The following is a 21,032-nucleotide window of genomic DNA, read 5'->3' on the forward strand; positions in this document are numbered from 1 at the left end:
GTCTCGTAAATAATGCTCCCTACCGGCTGTATGTTTAGTTTGAGAATTCTTTCCGGATTCGGTTATCCTGTGGGTGTGTTTCTGTGAGGAGAAGGGTGCAACGTCGCAGGGGGACATATTTACTCATTTGTGAATATCTGTAAAACTGTCGCACTCAGGGTAGAGTTAATAGTAGAGGGAACTACATTGCGTGCCACACTAAAGTAGGTAAAAATTTATCGGGTCGGGACGCCCCGAGGGTAGAGAAGGGTGCAATGTTGCGAATATGGAATTTGGCCTCCATATCCGCTTGTAAATATTCCCCTATTTTCTCCAATACTCCCCAACTTTCCCCAATCCCCCATTCCCTAGTCCCATTGCATGTAAATAACAATCAGTAGAGCCGACCTTCCCCTTATTCCCCCATTAAATGTCGTGCCCAGGTCCACCGCACCACACGTAGACAACTTTCGGACATCTTCCTAGTTATTCTTAATCTATGTCAGTTAAGGCCTCGTTTCCATTAATTATGACTCTTCGTTGCACCAGAAGGTGATTATATGGCACCAGTAGTGAGTTTAGGACCTTCCCATACCTCCTCCCATCTTCTTCCCCAAACAACAACAACAACAACAACTACAGCTACAACAACAACAACAACAACTACAGCAACAACAACAACAACTACAGCTACAACAACAACAACAACAACTACAGCTACAACAACAACTACAACAACGGCGCGCGCGGGGAGTGTGCGTCCTCCCTCCGGCTCGGTTAGCCGCCATTATCCATGCGCCCCACGGGGTTACCACGAAGGGGCTGGCTGTCAGCTCCTCGTCAAGGGCGGAGCCTGGTAAACCCCCCCCCGCACCCAATAAGAAGGGCGGACCGATTCCATCTGGGCGGAGCTAACGAGCCGAGGGCGTGTCACTCCCCGCCGGATATACGGAGCCGCTTGCCGGACGTGACGAGAGATGCGCCCCCAGCTTGAGACGACAAGACGCCACCTCGAGCGCTGAGAGACCTCCTGCATCTTTTGGGCCGCGCCATCCTGTCCCTGAGCACAAGGTGCACCTTGTGCTGGCCATCGAATACCCGCTTTCCTTGTCATCAATCCCCGTGTGAGTCAGTTTTTGTCCTGTTTCTCTGTGGTCTGTCGGGAATAATATAAGGTTGTGTCTAAGTGCCTGTCTTCCTATGATGTACCTCTCGTCCCTGTAATCTGACCTTCCGCACGAATATAACCTCCTCCGGAGGTCTTGAGAACTGAACCCCTGGTGTCGTATTGTGTCATTATAACCCAGCCGGGTGTCTTCTCTTTCCTATTGAGCCAGCGTAGCGCGGCTTCGTCGACGTTCGAGTACAATCGGGTAATTTGTGCGGACACGACGGCCATTCCGCTCGGCCCACCTTAACATCAAAGTCGTGTCTGTAACAGTATTCATAGAATACTTACCCTGTGCAGTCAACTTGTTGTGAGCCAACTCTTCTGTTTTTGAACATTTTTTTTTTCTTTCATCCAATATGGCTGCCAGACCACGTGAGCGATGACATAAATTTATATTCTCTAATATAATTGTTGCATCGTCACGCTCAATAAATTTCAAACTGATCAAACCGAGTTGTCCCTGTCGAATTATGACGTCATAATTATGGCACCAATGACGTCATCATTAACAACACCTATTCCCCATGTGGAGTTATATACAATGAGCCATGTTTCAATTATTTCCATGCAGCGGTTTTGGGGATATAGAGGTGCAACATTTTTCGGTTTTTCCAAGATAGCGCCTGTACTACATGACCTATGACATCATAATTACGAATAAAAAAAATTCTGCAGGGGGAGGTGCTCCTATGGTAAAATTGTGTCAATCAGACCAACAGTTGCCGAGAAAATGAATTTTTAAAATGCAGACAGTCACGTACGCCACACGCACGTAACCGAATGCCTAACCCTGATTTTCGCTTCACCAGCGCAGGGTAATAATCATGCAATTCACAGTTTTAACTGTACTTGATAGCAGTTCACATAGAGAACAGAACATGTGTTTCTGTACTCTGTGCCTGTTAGATAAACCAACCCCAAAAGCTGGGCATCATTTCTATCCAATTGTTCTGTCACCATCTGGACTGCTCTGTCTCGAAACCCCAATTACAACTCGGTGACAACATGGAAGAACAAAATATCTTTCATGTCTTAATTTGTATGACTTATACAGTCAGTCACCATACAAGCCATTTTCATGATATTGCACTGGTGTCAATGTATCAGACAAAGCCCATACTTACTGCCTAGCAAAAATAAACAAATAATATATTCGTTATCATGAGTGCAATCCCACCACAAAAGCTTTATTTCAGAGAGAATTGATAAATAACTCAAAATTCATATGCAAATCCTTGAACTACTGAAACAATCAATGATGGTTGTTACACGTCGCTACGCATACTGCACTTATTTACCGTTGGCCTTTTCTCCCAGAATTAAGCTATCATTTCTCTCCCAAGCTATTTGTATAGTTCTGTAACCTGCAGGATTATACAGAAATGGTGTAGACTGGAGACAAACTCCAAGTCATACGAGGAAGCCCATTAGATAACGAAGTATGAAATTGGAATGAGACAAATGAGTGTAAAACATGATTACAATCATTACAGTGGAAGGGCTGTTATAGCTGCCAATGAAAACAGACTTTCGTTGTTACGACTTTACATCAGATGCTCATAGCATAGTCTCAAAATTTGCAATCGCAGCATTGATCTTCTGCAGTTCCATTTCGCTCTGCTTCACCTGCAACACAAACCACTCGATTCAGCCCACAGTGTCGGATACAAGCACAGCATTGTGCTTTTCCCAAAATAAGACGTGCACTGCGCACTGCCTAAGGTTTGTCAGACATTCCCAAAATAAATTGCCAAAAACGTCATACACTACCAAAGGCTTGTGTAGGACATTGCCAATAATTAATTAATCAATATGCGGAATGAAGGCATTGTGACGCATGCAGTACAAGGGTTGTACCTGTGCCTTTTAACAATGAGAACAATGTTCATGTCATGGATGTTAAACTGGGCGTCCCATCTACTGCCATTGGTTGGTGGATCTTAAAGATCCCACGACGTCCTCCGCGAAGAGTAGAGCTATCGCCGGCACCATGGCCAAATTACAAAATCTTGCCCCAACTACTTATATTAGTCGAATGTCAGGCCTGGCCAGCCAATTCGTAAAAGACTTGGGCCAAGCTTCCACCAACCCCACAAGAATGTGGGAATAATTGTAGCTGTCGAAGAAGAAGAAGAAGAACAATGTTCATATCACCAGATTAGAGTAATCTTCATTTCATGTATAAACCAAATCAATTCCAATTTTAAGCTCGAGCTGAGCATAAAATCAATTGGGTTCCCATTGTCCAATGCGCTACTTTTGAAAAGACGCGTATGAATTCTAACGAGGCGTTTTGCGCATGCGCTGTGTTTGTTTGCAGTGACTCACGTCTGCTCTCCGAGCACTTGTAACCTGCCATTGTTAGTGCAAAATCTGTGATTCAAATGCTCTTTTTAACATTTGCAGGATTTCGATTTTAGAAGAGAGTGGCAATTTCAAAATGGTTCACCATAATTGTTCTGTTCCTAAATGTAAATCGGACTCTCGGGTATACACTGCCTTCAGAAAGTATTCACACACCTTGAAGTTTTTCACAATTTGTTCTGTTACAGGCTGAATTTAAAATGGACTAAACTAAGATTTTTTTTTGTCACTGATCTATGCATAATACCCCATAATGTCAAAGTACATAAATACATAAATATCGAATTTACACAAGTATGCAACCGCCTAAGTCAATACTTAGTAGAAACGCCTTTTGGCAGCTTTTACAGCTTCGAGTCCTCCTGGGTATGTCTGTATCAGCTTTGCACATCTGGATTTGGGGAGTTTCTCCCATTCTTCCTTGAGGATTTGCTCAAGCTCTGTTAAGTTAAGTTGGATGCGGAGCGTCGGTGAAGAACAGTCGTCAAGTTTTTCCACAGATCTTCAATGGGATTCAAGTCTTGGCTTTGACTGGGCCACTCAAGGACTTTCACATTCTTGTTCTGAAGCCACTCCAGTTTTGCTTTGGCTGTATGCTTGGGGTCATTGTTCTGTTGGAATGTGAATATTTGCAGCAGTCAAAGATCTTTTGCAACCTGAAGCTGGTTCTCCTCAAGGATTTGCCTGTATTTGGCTCCATTCATTGTTCCCTCCATCCTTACAAGTCTCCCAGTTCCTGCCACTGAAAAGCATCCCCATAGCATGATGCTGTCACCCTCACGCTTCAAGGTAGGGACGGTATTAGATGGGTGATGGATGAGCTCCGCTCAGTTTCTGCCGAACATAGCACTTTGCATTCAGATCAAAGAGTTCGATTTTCTTCTCATCAGAACACAGAATCTTATACCTCATGCTCGCAAAGTCTTTCACGTGCCTTTTTGCAAACTCCAGGTGTAATGTCATGTGCCTTTTTCTCATGAGTGGCTTCCTTCTGGGTACTATCCCATACAGCCTCGATTTATGAAGTGCTGCAGAGATTGCTGTCCTTCGGGCAGGTTCCCCATCTCAGCCAAGGAACTCTGTAGTTTTGTCAGAGTGGTCATGGGTTCTCGATCACCTCCCTGAACAAGGTCCTTCTTGCCCAGTTTCTCAGTTTGGTTGGACGGCCAGCTCTCAGAAGAGTCTGGGTAGCTTTATATTCTTTCCATTTCCTAATGATGGAGCTCACTGTGCTCTTGGGAACTTTAAACACTCCAGAAAATGGTTTGTACCCTTCCCCAGATCTATTCCTCCTCAATTCTATATCTGAGTTCTGTGGACAGTTCCTTGGACTTCATGACCTTTGGCTGCAGGATCAAAGACTTCAAATACACAATCAAATGTGTAGCCCACCTCCCGACTGCAGATGAACACAGGTGGTGGGGAAAAGTGTGGAATAAAGTGGGAATTGACTATAAAATAAAATACCACCTACTGACCATCTCAAACTTGCCCTGAAAGGCCCAATAATATAACACTGACATTCCCAAAGGAATTATCTTAAATGCAATATGTCATTTAACTACCGAGACACAAAAAGCCCAATTTATGAAACCAATTTGAATTTTCACCATTTAAAATTATCTCCAACAGATTATTCAATGTATTGAATGATACAATTTTTCAGGTATACAATATACAAGTTGATATGATACAATACAATGAATGAATGATACAATATAAGTTCAGGCCTCAAGGCCTGAACTCCGCCTGATGAAAACTCGTGCTCGCCAACTTGAAAGACTCTGCAATAAAACAGGTCTCACAGTTCACTCCCAGGCCAACAAGGACCACATACAACACTATAAAGATGACCTCTCCCACGCCCGCTCCGCCTACTACTCTCAAATTATCCACTCTGGCTCCGGAAACCCAAAAGCACTCTTCTCTACAATAAACAAACTCCTCAGCCCCCTGAACACCACCACCCAGTCATTCACAATAGACAACTGCATCTCCTTCCTTTCATTCTTCCAACGCAAAATTGAAAACATCTACAACAGTTTGACCACCGCCGCACCCGCTCCCCCTCAAACCACCTGCCCCCCCCTTATCCTGCCACCCCCTGTCTCAATTCTCCCCAGTCTCCCCTACTGACCTCTCTGAACTCCTCATCGGAATGAAAACTGCCACCTGCACTCTTGACCCCATCCCCTCCAGCTTTGTCAAGGCCTCCCTTCCTGCTCTCTCTCCACTTATCATTGCAACAATAAACTCCTCCCTGTCTACAGGCATCGTCCCACCATCCCTCAAAATTGCTGCTGTTACCCCCATTCTGAAAAAACCTGGACTAAACCCTGACACCCTAAATAACTTCAGACCCATCTCCAACCTACCCTTTCTGTCAAAGGTTTTGGAACGCGCTGTAGCCACTCAACTCAAACATCACCTCTCTGCCAATAACCTGTATGAAACATTCCAATCCGGATTCCGCTCCAACCACAGTACTGAAACTGCTCTCCTCAAAATCACCAACGACCTTCTCCTCTCCTCTGACGCTGGCAACCTCAACATTCTCATCCTCCTCGACCTCAGCGCCGCCTTTGACACCATCGATCACACCATCCTCCTCACCAGACTTGAAACCACCTTTAACATTACCGGCACTGCCCTCTCTTGGATTAAATCATACCTCTCTGACAGACGTCAGTTCATCTCCATCAATAACTGCAAATCCCCCACTGCTCCCCTCCCCCAAGGTGTCCCCCAAGGTTCAGTTCTTGGCCCCCTCCTCTTCATCCTTTACCTGTCCCCCCTCGGTCACTTAATCCGCCGTCATGGTCTCCAATTCCACTGCTTCGCCGATGACATCCAGCTTTTCATCTCCACCAAGTCCATCTCCACCGCCACCCACTCTATCCTGACAAACTGCATCACTGAAATAAAATCCTGGCTTCAAATCAACTTCCTCAAACTTAACTGTGATAAATCTGAAATAATCATCATTGGCCCAAAAACGCTCACCAAGTCCACCCATAACTTTGCCCTCAACATCGACGGTTTCCCAGTATCCACCTCCCCTCACATCCGGAATCTTGGCATCATCTTTGACCAAACCCTCTCCTTCGACAAATACACTAATAGGCCGGTCATTTTACGAATATACCCACCACAAATTGCAATAGTAATGAAACTTGGCATTTTTGCTTCTTTTGACCCATGTAATAACATAGTAAAAGTCAAGGAATAACGAGGCATTGGAACACATTCATTTCGAGCAACCACTTTTTGACAGTTATGCACGAAAATAAGCTAATAAAAATGGCACAAAATAATGCACTTAATTTGTTATTTCGTTCACATTCTCAAAAGATGTCAGAAATGTAAGTGTTTAAGAGTGTAAGACAGGCCTTATGCCCTGGTTTTACAATACATTTGACATGTAAAGGTATATATATTGAGATAATTGACATTTAAGGTAGCTTTATCCCAATAAAATTGAATTTTTTCGAAAATATACATATCAATGAATTTTGAAAGCTAATATAATGGTCTATCATATTCTTATATCAAATTAGATTTTACTCTAGTCTAATTAGGTGAACAAAGCCTAATTAGGTGAATAAAATGTAATTACACGAACAATGATCTCCATAGCAACGACTTTGGACCTTGGATACGGTCGCTTTTATATAACCAATCTCAAAAAGTGTGGTATCAAAAGATTCGGAATAGCCTATAGTGCAATCCAGCTGAGAACCAATCAGAAGCCTCAACCAGATAATCCCTGCCTCGCCTCGCCTCAACTGCCCGAACTGATGCGTCCTGTCTTTGTGTTCTGAAAAATCATACCAATTTTCTATCGTCCACCATTTTTCTCCACGATCATCGTTCTTGGTCCAAATTACATCAAATTGATCGTTAGAACATTTTGAATCGTTTTATCTGCTATGGGGTATGTATCCTTTATGTATCCTTTCAGCCCCGGTTCTGGACTCTGTTCGTGACATCATGAATGTTGCTCGACAATCGAAGAAGGATCTGCGTACAGCACAGCTATGGCTGCAATACATGGACATGATAGACATTCTGAGGACATTCCTGAGGTCGGAACGCACTGGTGACTGGCGTCTGCACGTGCACGCTTTGCACGACATGTTGCCCTACCTAGCAGCTGCAGGCCACAATCTGTACACAACATCTGTGTACATCTACCTGCAGCGACTGGCACAACTGTCTATTCAGCATCCGGAGGTCCACCATCAGTTCCAGAATGGATTTCACGTAGTGCGGCGTTCAGATCGGTACTGGGCCGGCTTGTCCACAGATCTTGTGATCGAGCAAGTGCTCATGAGAAGTGTGAAAACCACAGGGGGACTAACAAGGGGTCGTGGAATGAGCGAGCCGCAAAGGATCACGTGGCTGCTGTCCACCCCCATATGTGCAGAGGTCAACATGGCTTTGCAAGAGTACACATCAGTGCAGTATGGGACCAGTGACCAGCACAAAGAACAAAGCGCAGCTCGACAAGGACGGGACACAGATGACACGCACAAACTTATTCGCTACCTGTCATCAAAGGATCCCTTTGGAAACGATCCAACTCTGCAAAGCATTGACACTGGCATCACAGCTGGAGATTCGGTCAATGCTGACCAAGCAGCGTCAGTCGGCAGGAAGATCTTAGATGGAATGCTTGACAAAAAGGTTCTTGATCACACGTTCAAGAAGAAAGATCAGGTTGTGACTCTTGACACACGTTCATCATTGAAAACTGGCAGACAATCCGTTCTGATAGATCCACAACTGTTGTTCCAACGTCTGAGTACGGCAGGATCACGCTGTGATGACCTCACAGATGTCTTCAAGTACGAACTAAGCAGTTTCCCACCAGCACTGTTTAATACCACTGATATCCTGCTTGAGGCCGACAAGCCAGCGCTAGCCGAAGCCATTTGGAAACAACTCCCCCTTGACGTTCGCAACACAGTGCTGCCACAGAATGTGCAATATGTTCTGGATGGTGGGGCATTGCTACACAGAATTCCTTGGAATTCTGGCGAGACATATGGAGGAATCGCCAGTCACTACGTGCGATATGTTGGAGACAGGTATGGTAACGCTGTCATAGTGTTCGATGGATATGTGAGCGCACCCTCCACCAAAGATGTAGCGCACAGCAGGCGCGTTCGATCTCACAGCAGTCCCCTTGTCAACTTCACAACGGACATGGTATGTACTATGAAGAAAGATGACTTCCTTGCCAACCAAACAAATAAACAACGTTTCATCAATCTACTGAGTGATGACCTTCAACGGCGGCACAACGCTGTTCATCATGCCAGGGCAGATGCAGATGTTCTCATAGTGGAGACAGCCATTGCATGTGCAAACACCAAGGACACCGTGATAGTTGGCGACGACACCGATCTTCTTGTTCTCCTTTGCAGTCATGCAGGACCCACATCTCACAACCTGTTCTTCCGACCTCAGCCTAAGCTGACGTCAAGGAGGCAAGCAAGATGTTGGAATATCGAGCAAGTGCAAAAGACACTTGGACGCAATGTTTGTGACAAGCTTCTTGTTGCACATGGACTCCTGGGTTGTGATACCACGTCAAGAATTTACTCGATTGGCAAATCAACAGCCTTGAAGAAGCTGAACTCCAGTGCGTATTTCTCCGAGCTTTTGGCAAACTTCAACACTCCTGGAGCGTCAAAAGAGGATGTCATGACAGCTGGAGAGAATGCCCTGGTTTGCTTGTATAATGCCCAGCCCGGGGAAACACTGGACATGCTGAGGCTTCAACGCTTCCACCAGAAGGTTTCAACAAGCACTGTCAGAGTTGAGCCTCGTACCCTGCCCCCTACATCAGCATCTGCAAAGCAACATTGCCTACGGGTGTATGTTCAGGTTCAGCAGTGGCAAGGAGTTGCCATGGATGCCAATGGTTGGGGATGGGCTATCCGTGACGAGAGAATGGTTCCCGTGATGACCGAGATGAAGCCTGCTCCAGATTACCTTCTAGATGCCATCCACTGTGGCTGCAAAACAGACTGCAGCATCCTACGATGCAGCTGTCGCAAGTACAGCCTGGAATGCTCTTACGCATGCAGTGAATGCAAAGGACTTCACTGTTCTAATGTGACCTTGTCAGAACCAGAAAGTGATCCAGAAGAAGAATAAGCTCTTAGGTTGGTGCTTGAATCGCAGTTCATTCAATTATTAAATAAAACACTTTTTTTTTTTTTCAATATATATTTTTTTTTTTCAATATTATTTTCAATATTATTTAACGATTTTGTTGGTATATATAGTACGATATGAACTTGTTCACATAAAGCCATTACATTGCAGGCCTCAGGGACATAAAATTGCAGGATCTCATAAGGATTTAGCACGGAAACAGTTTTTGGTCTGAAAAATTTATGCAGATTTTCGCTTAAAACCTTCTCTTAAAGATTGCAAAAATTGGAAATGTTCCAATGCTCCGATTCTCCTTGACTTTTAGTATGTCATTCTCCACTAAATTTGACATTGAAAAATGCATGTTTCATTACTATTGCAATTTGTGGTGGGTTCGACCCCAAAATGGCGTAGATTGACTGGACTATAAACAGATCACAAAGACAGCCTTCTTTCACCTGAAAAACATCGCCCGTCTCCGTCCATCCCTCTCCTCCGTGGCTGCAGAAACCCTCATCCACGCCTTCATCACTTCCCGTCTGGACTACTGCAATAGCCTCCTTTATGGTTCACCCTCAACAATCACCAATAAACTCCAATACATTCAGAACTCCGCTGCCCGTCTACTCACCCATTCCCGGACCGGTGACCACATCACCCCCGTCCTTTACAAGCTTCACTGGCTCCCCATCTCCCAGAGAATCCAGTACAAAATCCTCCTCTTGACCTACAAAGCCCTCCATAACCTGGCCCCATCCTACCTGGCTGACCTCCTCTCCAGACACACTCCCACCCGCAACCTCCGCTCTGCTGGTACCAACCTCCTGACCCCCCCCCCCCCCCCCCCCATCCGGACCAAATTTAGATCCTGGGGGGACAGGGCCTTCTCCATCGCTGCTCCCACCCTCTGGAACTCGCTACCTCACACCATCAGAGACTCCTCCTCACTCACCACATTCAAAACATCACTCAAGACCCACCTGTTCAACACTGCATTCAACATTTAACCCACAGCATCTAACCCCTGACTATCTCCTCTCCTTCGCCCTCCTTTGTGCTTTGAATATTTCCCTATTGATTCTTCTTTTTTTGCAATTGTTTTTATGTTTTGCTATGCATTATGTTTTGCACTCTGTCAAAGCGTCTTTGGGCTTCCTGAAAAGCGCTATATAAAATAAATGCATTATTATTATTATTATTATTGATAGTTGACTGCATAAAACATTTGAACATGGGATCCCAGCATCATGAGCTCTGGTGGGAATGCTAAACAGGCCAGTCATCCTTTCATACAAATACAAGTTCATTGTAAGTACATTGTTTTGAAGAACTGAACTTCATGAGCTTCGTCAGATTAGTGATCTTGGCCAATAGGGGACTTTCAAAATGTCTCGGGCCTCCCAACAATGACTTTCGCGCATGCACTGTGTGTGCACTTTCATTGACTCAATTCCACTGATCAGGGCACTTTGAAACTGCCATTGCTAGAGCGAAATCAAATCTTCTTTTTCACACAATTTGCAGCATTCAAAAGATAGGGTCAAAGTGAGGGTAATTCCAAAATGGTTAACCATAATTGTTAATTTCTGGATTTTTTTGTTTGTTTGTTTTTAATTTTTTTGTATACAAGATCAAGGCTCGTGTAAGAGCTAACATTAATCCCACAAAAAAATCAAAAAGACACATAAAACGTATAATAAGTGGAGCGGTAGACAAGATGGGCGAAGGACACAAACACAACATTTGAGAGCAGGGACATCGAGAGATCTGTGGGTGGGAGAGGGCTTGGGGGGAGGTGGGAGAGGTATAAAACATATGGACACTGCAAGGACTTCCAGGAAAGAAATCAGTATTTCAAAAAAGTGGATAAGGAACTCAAGTTAACAAACACCGACAGGGGAAGCCTCAGGTTACAAGGCCGCGCACGCGCAGCAAACAGAAAATGATTAATTAATTACGAGTTACAGGAAATTCAAACCAAAACTAACTAGAAACAAACAATAACGCATAGACGATAAAATCACGAGTGGAAATTTGACAAACACATGAATGGAAAAACACAACTTTTGATGCCTGGAGAGATCCAAAAAAAGTCAACTTCGACAGGTGCAAATTAGACTCAAAAATATTAGACTTATCTGTGGATGAGGTGTCACGATCCTACCATTTGCTGTCGATACCAACGAGCAGCTGCAGTGGAAAACTCCGTCTTGGTAGCACCAAAATCCTGAACTACTGACGAGTCTCAGAGATAAGCCACCGCAAGTTAAACCTACTCCTAATAAAGCGTAACTATCTGGTCAACTTGCCAAAAAATTAGTAAAATTTCACAATGCTTCACTGCCGGCTGTCACAATATCCGCCAATTGCGGGTGGATCTCATGCTACGCTGATGGGGAGGGATCGCTGTATTTCCAGGACTTGCCAGGGGCTGTTGGAGTCGATTTGGAGCAGGCCAAAAATCCTCAGTGGTTAGAAAATTACCCACTTTTTTTTTAATCGTTGCATGTAGTAACTCTCCTTTCTATAATTAGTATAGGCCTATTATACTTCTCATTTTTTAAGTGTTGGGGGTTGGGGCAGGGGGAGGGGTAGGGACCATGTCAAGATTTGTTTTTTTTTAATACAAGAGCTGACGTAGTGGATGCTGTACAATTTGCCAAATTCAGAGCCAAAGTACTGCTAAACTGCAAGTGAAATGCGAGGGATACCTATACCTTGTGTGCGTAGCACAAAGCGGGATTAAGCATTAGGTTCACTACGTCTGTCTGTCTGTCTACAGTCTGTCTGTCTGTCTGTCTACAGATGTCAGTCAATGGTCGAGGAACTGCTTAATTTCCATTTAATTTTAGTTTTTTAATACTAGAACATGAATCGGAACACAAACTTGCAGTTTAGCAGTACTTTGGCTCTGAATTTGGCAAATTGTACAGCATCTGTCATTATTCAATTATTCATTATTTATTCATTCGTTTTTATTAATTAGTCATTATTCAGTCAGGTCGGTCTCTTGACTGACACTGGTAACATGTAACCCAGTGCTACCTGCCGCAATGCCACATGTGGTTGGGTAGTTGGCAAATAAACCGACTACCCTCATTGGCTGCCAGTGGGGAGGGTGGCTGTGACACCCTGCAGGACTAAACAATATTTAGTAAAGGGCAGATGAGCTCCCTCTGTGAGCCAATGGCCATCCAGTAGGGAGATGGTGTCTCCTAAAAAACACCCATCCGGTTGGACTGGTTTTTTAGGTAGTAGGTTGTAGACGGCAACCGCTCAGGGTGTAACTACCGTTCGGACTAAGGAGCGTTAAAGTGGTGCCCGGAACCATGTTACACTCTCCGTGTCAGGATTGCTGTTCTTACTTTGTCTCACTCAAACTATAGCTTCCAGGCTAGCTTTAATCTCTCTTTCCTGCAAACAAACATCAGACACTTTTCTTACTAATTTTCACTCCTCACCTTTACATTCTCTCTTCTTCACTTTTCTATCAATGCAGCCCTTTTATTTAAGGCCTGGCCTCAATGAGGACTATATAGTCCGTGACTGGAGCCTTCAACATATAAAAAAAAAATCTCATCCCTATCACGCATGCGCAGAGAGGAGTAAGGTAATCTTTTTTACTGTCTGCCTATCTGGCAGTCAAACAAAACTGAAAATCATTCCAAACAGGAAACTTACCGTTTTTAGGAACATCATCTTTCCCTCGTGGTCCCCGTGTGCTGTCTTTCCCTCGCGGTCCCCGTGTGCTGTCTTTCCCTCGTGGTCCCCGTGTGCTGTCTTTCCCTCGTGGTCCCCGTGTGCTGTCTTTCCCTCGCGGTCCCCGTGTGCTGTCTTTCCCTCGCGGTCCCCGTGTGCTGTCTTTCCCTCGCGGTCCCCGTGTGCTGTCTTTCCCTCGCGGTCCCCGTGTGCTGTCTTTCCCTCGCGGTCCCCGTGTGCTGTCTTTCCCTCGCGGTCCCCGTGTGCTGTCTTTCCCTCGCGGTCCCCATGTGCTGTCTTTCCCTCGCGGTCCCCGTGTGCTGTCTTTCCCTCGCGGTCCCCGTGTGCTGTCTTTCCCTCGCGGTCCCCGTGTGCTGTCTTTCCCTCGTGGTCCCCGTGTGCTGTCTTTCCCTCGTGGTCCCCGTGTGCTGTCTTTCCCTCGTGGTCCCCGTGTGCTGTCTTTCCCTCGTGGTCCCCGTGTGCTGTCTTTCCCTCGTGGTCCCCGTGTGCTGTCTTTCCCCCGTGGTCCGCCTGTACCGTCTTTCCCTCGCGGTCCCCCTGTGCTGTCTTTCCCTCGCGGTTGTCAGCTCTTTCACGAGCCTCGATTCAGTATACAAACAAAAAAAAAAAAAATCATAAACGAAAAAAAAGAAAAACAACAGGCACGAATAACTAAGGTAACGTGTTAAATCGGGTGGTGTAAAAGACGGTGCATCATCGGCGGGGAAAAAAGATCATTTTGCTTTTTCTACAACTTTTTAAACTTTTTATTTCATTTCAATTATATACTTGAACACTGTGAAACACAATGATTATTTGGCGTTTCCAAAAACCCATTTAGCAGTACTTGGACAAAATATTACACCGTCTTACACCATCTTGACTGACAAATTTGACCTCTGAGGGCGGTTGAATTTCGAGATTTGGACAAAATTATTGCTCGGAATCGGAAACGTGCTCGGAAATGCTAAGCACGAGTTGAAGAGATTCAACCCATGTCATTTTTCTCAAGACTGTTCGGGTTAAGTTGTTCTATTAACCCTCATTTTCTTCTTTTTTTTTTTTTTCATTATTTTCAACAGTTCTAAGCTGCATTATTATGGGGCCTGCACGATAATTCTGGCACCATACATTTGATGAGTTTTCGAGCTCGGCGAGCCATACCTAAAGAAATCGATGATAAGTCACTGTGTTGAAAAAAGATCTTGAAGACAAATTCACACAATACTTTTCAAGCAGTTTAAACGAGTCGGAATCCAGGCATTCCTAAAGTAAAAGCAGATTATGACTGCTATACTAAAGCGGTTGCACAACCTTGGCCAGAAAATTGAAAGTACACAGCACAGCAAGATTTGTGGCACCACCATTTTGCCTCGGGTGAAGTTTCCTTACCTTATCCGCGTCGTTCTGTTGGACATGCAGAGGAACCTTGGAACTGTATTCGGGACCTGAACGGCGCTGGATAAGGCGTTCCAGGGTCTTCGCCACTTGGTCCCTTTGAGGTACCAGCTTGGCTACCTCTTTGGTCAAATCCAAAACACCCTGAAACAGTACCAAGGCAGCGGGAGGTTGATTATACAAGGCAGACACCACTATTAACATTAGCAGTGCCAATTATTTGCACCTTTTTGTGGCATCAGCCGGGGAAAGTTTTGGGCCCAAATCTTTCAATTTTTAACTGGTTTGACATTCAACTACAGGTGGCACGAGTTTGTAATTTGTTCAGGGGGCCGGCGATAACTCGCCTTCCCTTCACGAATGACACTGAGATATTTAACCTCCACCAACAACCACTGCTCACAGACGGGTCGTCTGGCTTGATTCCCATCGAAGGAATGGCACACTTCGTGATGCCATGCCCTACCAGCGAAGGACAAATTCAACAGTTTATCGGCTGGTCGGGAATCAAACCCAGGTTCAACAATGCAAAGGCAAGGGCATTAACTCTGCATCATCCTGTGGGAATTCAAAGCCAGCTGCCGACATCTCGTGACAAACCTGTCTATGGGCCTATCACTTTTAAATCGCAGACAGGTTGGTGGCATCTCTGTCTACCACCTCCTTTATGATCTGGCAACCTCTGCTCTTTCCATGCTTCCCCCCCCCCCCACCCCTGCCCCCCAGGTATCAGCAGAGGTCACACATGGTCCACCATAAACCCCCTTCTGGAGAAACTCCAAAAATCCAGTGATCACTGCACACCTCCACTCATCTGTTCCTCCTTTTCCTCACCCGTGGAACCAACTTCCACATTCTCCACAATCTCATTCTTCTCTCCAAGTCTTCAAGACAGCTGTTCACCACCATCTCAGATCATCCCTCATCATATTTTCTACCCCAGTTAAATCTCCCCAAGCCCACCTCTTTCCAAATTTCCTTTTTTTTTCCGTCCTGAGAGTTTGCGTCTGTATCCATCTTGTTCACTCCTTGTGCCCTCTCTTACCCCTAATTCTTCCCCACATCCCTCATTTGTCCAAGTCTCCTCACCCTGCTGTTGGTCTGCTTCCCCCTTTCCTTCTACTGTTCCTTTTGGTATGTTACATCCTGATGATGTTCTAACGATTATGTGAAGTTAATGTTTTTTGTTTCCCAACGATAGGCTGGATCTGGATTCGGACCTGAACCAAAATCGAATCGGCTTGTACTCGTCACCTAACCAACTCGACCACCAGGTTTAGTCCATAACTTTTTAAAATATCATGTTTATATCACTTTTGGCCCGATCTGTCAATGGTGAAGAATCACTTATAAAATTTAATAATTCTCGTATCCGAATCATATTCAGATCTTCACCAAAATCAAAATGATTAGTACTTGTCACACACCCAACCTGTCCAGCAGGTTTCGTCCAAATCTGTCCTTAACTTTTTGAGATATCGTGCTATGTATCGGTTTTAGCCCTATCACTCAATGGTGAAGAATCACTTGAAAAATTAAATAATTCTCATATCCGAATCCTTATTCTGTTCTTCACCAAAATCAAACTGATTCGTTCTTGTCAGACACTCAACTTCTCCACCAAGTTTCGTCCAAATCTGTTCATAACTTTTTGAGATATCCCGCTGTGTATCGTTTTTGGCCCCATCTCCCAATGGGAGCCTGGTGTTGGCTTAGCGGTTAGGGTGCCGGCTTGGGATCCTAGGATCCTGGGTTCGAATCCCAGTCGATTGCTGAAATAACGCCAGGGGGGTTTACTCAGCCTGTCATCCTTCCGAGGTCGGCAAATTGAGTACCAGCTTGCTGGGATGAATGATCACGGTGTGTGCCCCGATTTAGAATAGGTACACCGTATCCCTGCACATCGTAAGAGGCGACCAAGGGTTGGCGTCAGGAAGGGCATCCGGCCATAAAAACATTGCCTCAAACATGGAACCATGATTGTCATGGGGCCCGCAAGGCTAACCCCCGCTCTAGCGGGGAAAAATGGCCCTGAAACGATCATTCATATTATATTTTTCCCAATGGTGGAGAATCACTTTTAAAATTCTAGTAGCTGAATCCGAATCCGGATCTTCACCAAAATCTAATCATTTCGTCCTTGTCACATACACTACCTCTCTGCCAAATTTTCTCCAAATCCATCCACAACTTTGAGATATCTTGTTCACAAACAAACAGACAGACAAACATACAAACAAACAGACAGGCAGACAGAGAAACAGACACACAGGGGTGAAAACATAACCTCCATCCACCTACGGTGGCAGAGGTAATGAAGAATAAACCATAATAAATGGACTAGTATCACAGGTGGACCAAGCTAAGTATGGCAGGCGAATTACTATAAACGTGAAAATTTTCACATTACATCACTTTTCGTGGGTTTTGCGTGACAACGGAGAAGCGCAAATTTAAGAACGCATGAATACAGTATATTTGCCCTTTTTATAGAAATTACAGTACCTGATTGCACAAAAGATGCACATTCCATATAATCCATACCAGTCTTACCATAGTGAGTAACGAGCAACACGCTTGGCCAGCACGTGTGATGTAGGTCTACGCGTTACTTCGTTATTTGATAACAACAACAACATGCATTTTAAGGCCATTTTCCCTGCTAGAGCGGGGGTTAGCCTTAGTTATTTGATAACTATGCATTAATGTAGTTCATAACTACACTACTGTACTGCAGCATCCACAATTCAACATAAAATATACTTCGTTATTTGAAGCCGATTTCAAAAATTGACTAACTTTAGTGAGCAGGCTGTTGGTGCCCCTATGGTTGGCAGCAAGTGCTCCGGAAGCAGTGGCGGAAAGAGAGTGGCAATTATATGTGTGGGAAAATTGCATGCTTGGTCAGGGTTGCCCGGATAGCTCAGATGGCAGAGCACTGGTACGGTTTTCCAGTGGACCTGGGTTCAATTCCTGGTCTGGGCGTGTAATTTTCCCTCATATGTCAATTTGGTCAGGGTCTATGCTGAAGTGTTATGTTGAAGTTGAAGCTGAAGGGAAAGGTGTATGCTGCATGTGTGAGAAGTGTTATGATTTATGGGAGCGAGACATGGGTAATGAACGTAGAGCAGCAACGAAGGCTGGAAAGGGTGGAAATGCGAATGGTTCGGTGGATGTGCGGAGTATCGTTGAGAAAGAGGAAGACAAATGATGAATTGCGAAAGATGATGGGAATAGAGCCTGTGATGGATGCTGTGAAGAGGAACAGGTTGAGATGGTTTGGTCATGTGTTGAGGAAGGATGAAAGTGACTGGTTGAGAAGAGTGATGGAAATGAATGTAGAAGGAAGTAGAGGACGGGTAAGACCGAGAAAGACTTGGCTAAAGATGGTGGAAGAAGAAATGCGGGCAAGGGGGTTAACAAGGAGAGATGCAGAAAATAGGGCAAAATGGAGAAGATTGTCATGGGGACCACAAGGCTAACCCCCGCTCTCGCAGGGAACATGGCCTTAAAATGCATGTTGTTGTTGTTGTTGTTGTTGTATGTCAATTAAACTTTAGTTTATAATAAAGTATGTTTTGATGCCCGAGTACATTGCTGTATGGTGCTGAGCGCTGGACAACCTATAGTCGCCACATTTATCAGCTGGAGGCCATGCATCAACGAGGTCTGCGGAAAATCCTGCACATAATGTGGTAGGAAAGAGTTTTCAATGTGGAGATGCTCATTAAATCTGGATGTGTATCGCTGGAGAGCATCATCAAAAAACGACAACCACAAGGGGCTGGCCACCTCTTGAGAATGAGCGACTTAAGGATCCCGAAACATTTATTTTATGGGGAACTGGCTGTGAACAAACGTGGCGCTGGGAAACCTAGAAAGCACTACAAGGATCGTCTACACGCTATGCTAAAAAGCTGTAACATCGACCCGGCCAAGTGGGAACTCCAGGCCACAGATCGCTCGTTTTGGAGAAGGATTGTCAACAAAGACGTCACAAAATTCGAGATGAGATGAGATGTGAGTGAGCATATCCACCAGGCCCGCTTGAGGAGAAAGAATCCGGACCAAGCGGCATCAACCAGATTCCAGTGCGACACGTGCAGAAGACCCGTGTGCAACTGCGGCTGGCCTCGCTGCACATTCTCGTGCTCGCCACAAGACATGATACCCAACAGTCTTCGTAGGACTCGGCGTGACTTCCATCATCATCATCATCATCATCATCATCATCATCATGTTTTGATGTCTGTTCTTCTTCAGTTCTGGTTACACTGCAAGTTTTATTTATTTTTTCCCAATGCAAACATTCGCTGGGGTTTCACTTGGTTAACATCGTTGAGACCGTCATGTGTCTTGCACCCGCTACGTGCAAAAACGCATGAACAGGTTTTCACGTCGCTCATCGTGAAAATCTAATCAAGCGAAAATTCCCATTTCTGCAAAATACCTCCCTCAAGGTCGTCCGAGTCAGCTGGGTTTGATCGACAATCTAATACCGCGTGGCAATTTTCCTCAGACTAGCCTGACTTCCTGAAGACGAGAATCCATAACATTAATACTGCAGCTTTCAGCCGGATTTGAATCCACAACCTCTACGATACCAACCAGCATCCTCACCAATAGGCCAAAATGAAGGCCACGCTGACTAAAGTTAAGCACCACAATGCAAAAAAAGCTTCAACCCCAAATTACCCCATTCCAAAGTATTCCCTTTTCCCAGGTTGTTGTGATTTTACCCCCTCTCCCTCATCCTCTTTTCATTTGTTGTCAGTTCGTTTGGTCCTTTTCTGTTGCATCACCACTTTCACCTTCCTCTTCTTGCCGTTTCATTTAGTTTGTGTGCAGCTTGTTCACCCCCATGTGTCCTTCGCCCCATCCCCTGATCTCACTCGCACTTCTACTCTGCTGTTGGTGTTTCCCCATTTCCATTTTCTTCCATCCCATTCTGCTCTAGCTCTTCCATCAGCCTTGATCATGCATACAAAAATAAATAAAACAAAATCACAAACTATCATGATTTAACAGACGTACTCACTTTTAGCTGCAGGTAGACTGAGCTCTGGTCATCCACAATCGCCACGGCACAGCCTTGTGGTGGTTGGCTCGCCTGGCCTAGGACGGTCAATGATGGTGCAAGAGTGAGAGTGCAAACGTGTGAAGCCAAGCGCGTTAAATTGCTAACTACGGCTTGATCCTCACAGCGCACACTCACTGGCAGAGAAATGAAGGGGAGGGCAGGAAGGGAGAAACAATTGCAGAAGTTACATATCAGCCAAGAAAATCATGCTCAACGTTTCATCTTGGCCTTAGATTACAAACCACTTCATGAACAACATGACTGATTTAATATGAAACTAAACTCGCATTTCTAAATCAGAGAGAAAACAATGGAGGCAATCACATAATCAATAAATAACCAAAACAGACACTTTATGTGACGTCACATGTGCATCTCATGGATCGTTTGAATGGCAGGTAAGCATCAGGACTGTGTATACATACACAGTGCTTTTGTCTTAACCAGTCCGTAGTCGTTACGGAGGGAACGAGCGGCACGCACAACAGTCAGGGCATACGCCACCTCGCGCTCCAACTCTTCATTCCTCCAGCACAGCTGAGGGCGAGTGGAGGTGGTCATAATAAACATTATCGATGGGTCAAGAGTCACCAGTAACAAATATGACACCACCCACAATCCTCAAATACCTCTTGTCCATCAGGGTATGAAACAACAGAGATTGATGGTAGATTTGAACTGCTCTGCCTCCTTGGTAACCTCTGGTACAGCTCCTCACTGATGTAAGGCATAATGGGAGCAAGCAAGCGTAGGCCAGCATCAAAGCATGTGTAGAGTGTCTGACGTGCAGCCGTTGCTGCCTCAGAGCTCTCTGGGCATTTGCTGGAAAAAATGGGCTTCAGGCACTCCTAAAGTAGTGAACAAAAGAAGAGTTAAAGTTAAACCAGAAGGGTACTCTTCCACGTCGCTACGTCGACCGATATGCCCCTACCCACATTATTACATCATTATAATACTTGTACGAAGTTTGATTTAAATCCCTTCAGCTGTTCTCAAGTATCACATTTTTGCCTGACATGACTTCTGACCTTTAACCTTTGATGCCAAAATCGAATCAGCTCATCTTTGCATCATAATTTATACTTATACCAAGTTTGGTCAAAACTCCATCACTGGTTCACCAGTTATTGCAGTAACAGGATTGTCACCTAACATGACCTCTGGCCTTTGATATCA

At 44.9% G+C, this 21,032-nt stretch overlaps 2 protein-coding genes across 4 annotated transcripts in view; one reads left to right on the plus strand and one right to left on the minus strand.

Annotated features, from left to right (window-relative positions):
* ATAT1 (alpha tubulin acetyltransferase 1) overlaps nucleotides 1–21,032 on the plus strand; it is a 95,617-nt gene that overhangs the window by 58,235 nt on the left and 16,350 nt on the right. The window lies entirely within an intron of this gene.
* The window catches only part of LOC137422985 (valine--tRNA ligase), an 83,335-nt gene continuing 64,619 nt past the window's right edge, over nucleotides 2,317–21,032 (minus strand). For all 3 annotated transcript variants that reach the window (XM_078774839.1, XM_078774840.1, XM_078774841.1), the window contains 5 exons: nucleotides 20,486–20,704; nucleotides 20,282–20,393; nucleotides 19,815–19,990; nucleotides 14,771–14,920; nucleotides 2,317–2,776 (listed from right to left, as the gene is read on the minus strand). In XM_078774839.1, coding sequence (XP_078630965.1) covers nucleotides 2,708–2,776; nucleotides 14,771–14,920; nucleotides 19,815–19,990; nucleotides 20,282–20,393; nucleotides 20,486–20,704 — 726 coding nt within the window. In that variant the 3' untranslated portion in view covers nucleotides 2,317–2,707. The remainder of the gene's footprint in view (nucleotides 2,777–14,770; nucleotides 14,921–19,814; nucleotides 19,991–20,281; nucleotides 20,394–20,485; nucleotides 20,705–21,032) is intronic.

Source organism: Myxine glutinosa, chromosome 3, assembly GCF_964187855.1.
Source record: "Myxine glutinosa chromosome 3, kmMyxGlut1.1, whole genome shotgun sequence".
NCBI classification, from domain to species: Eukaryota; Metazoa; Chordata; class Myxini; order Myxiniformes; family Myxinidae; genus Myxine; species Myxine glutinosa.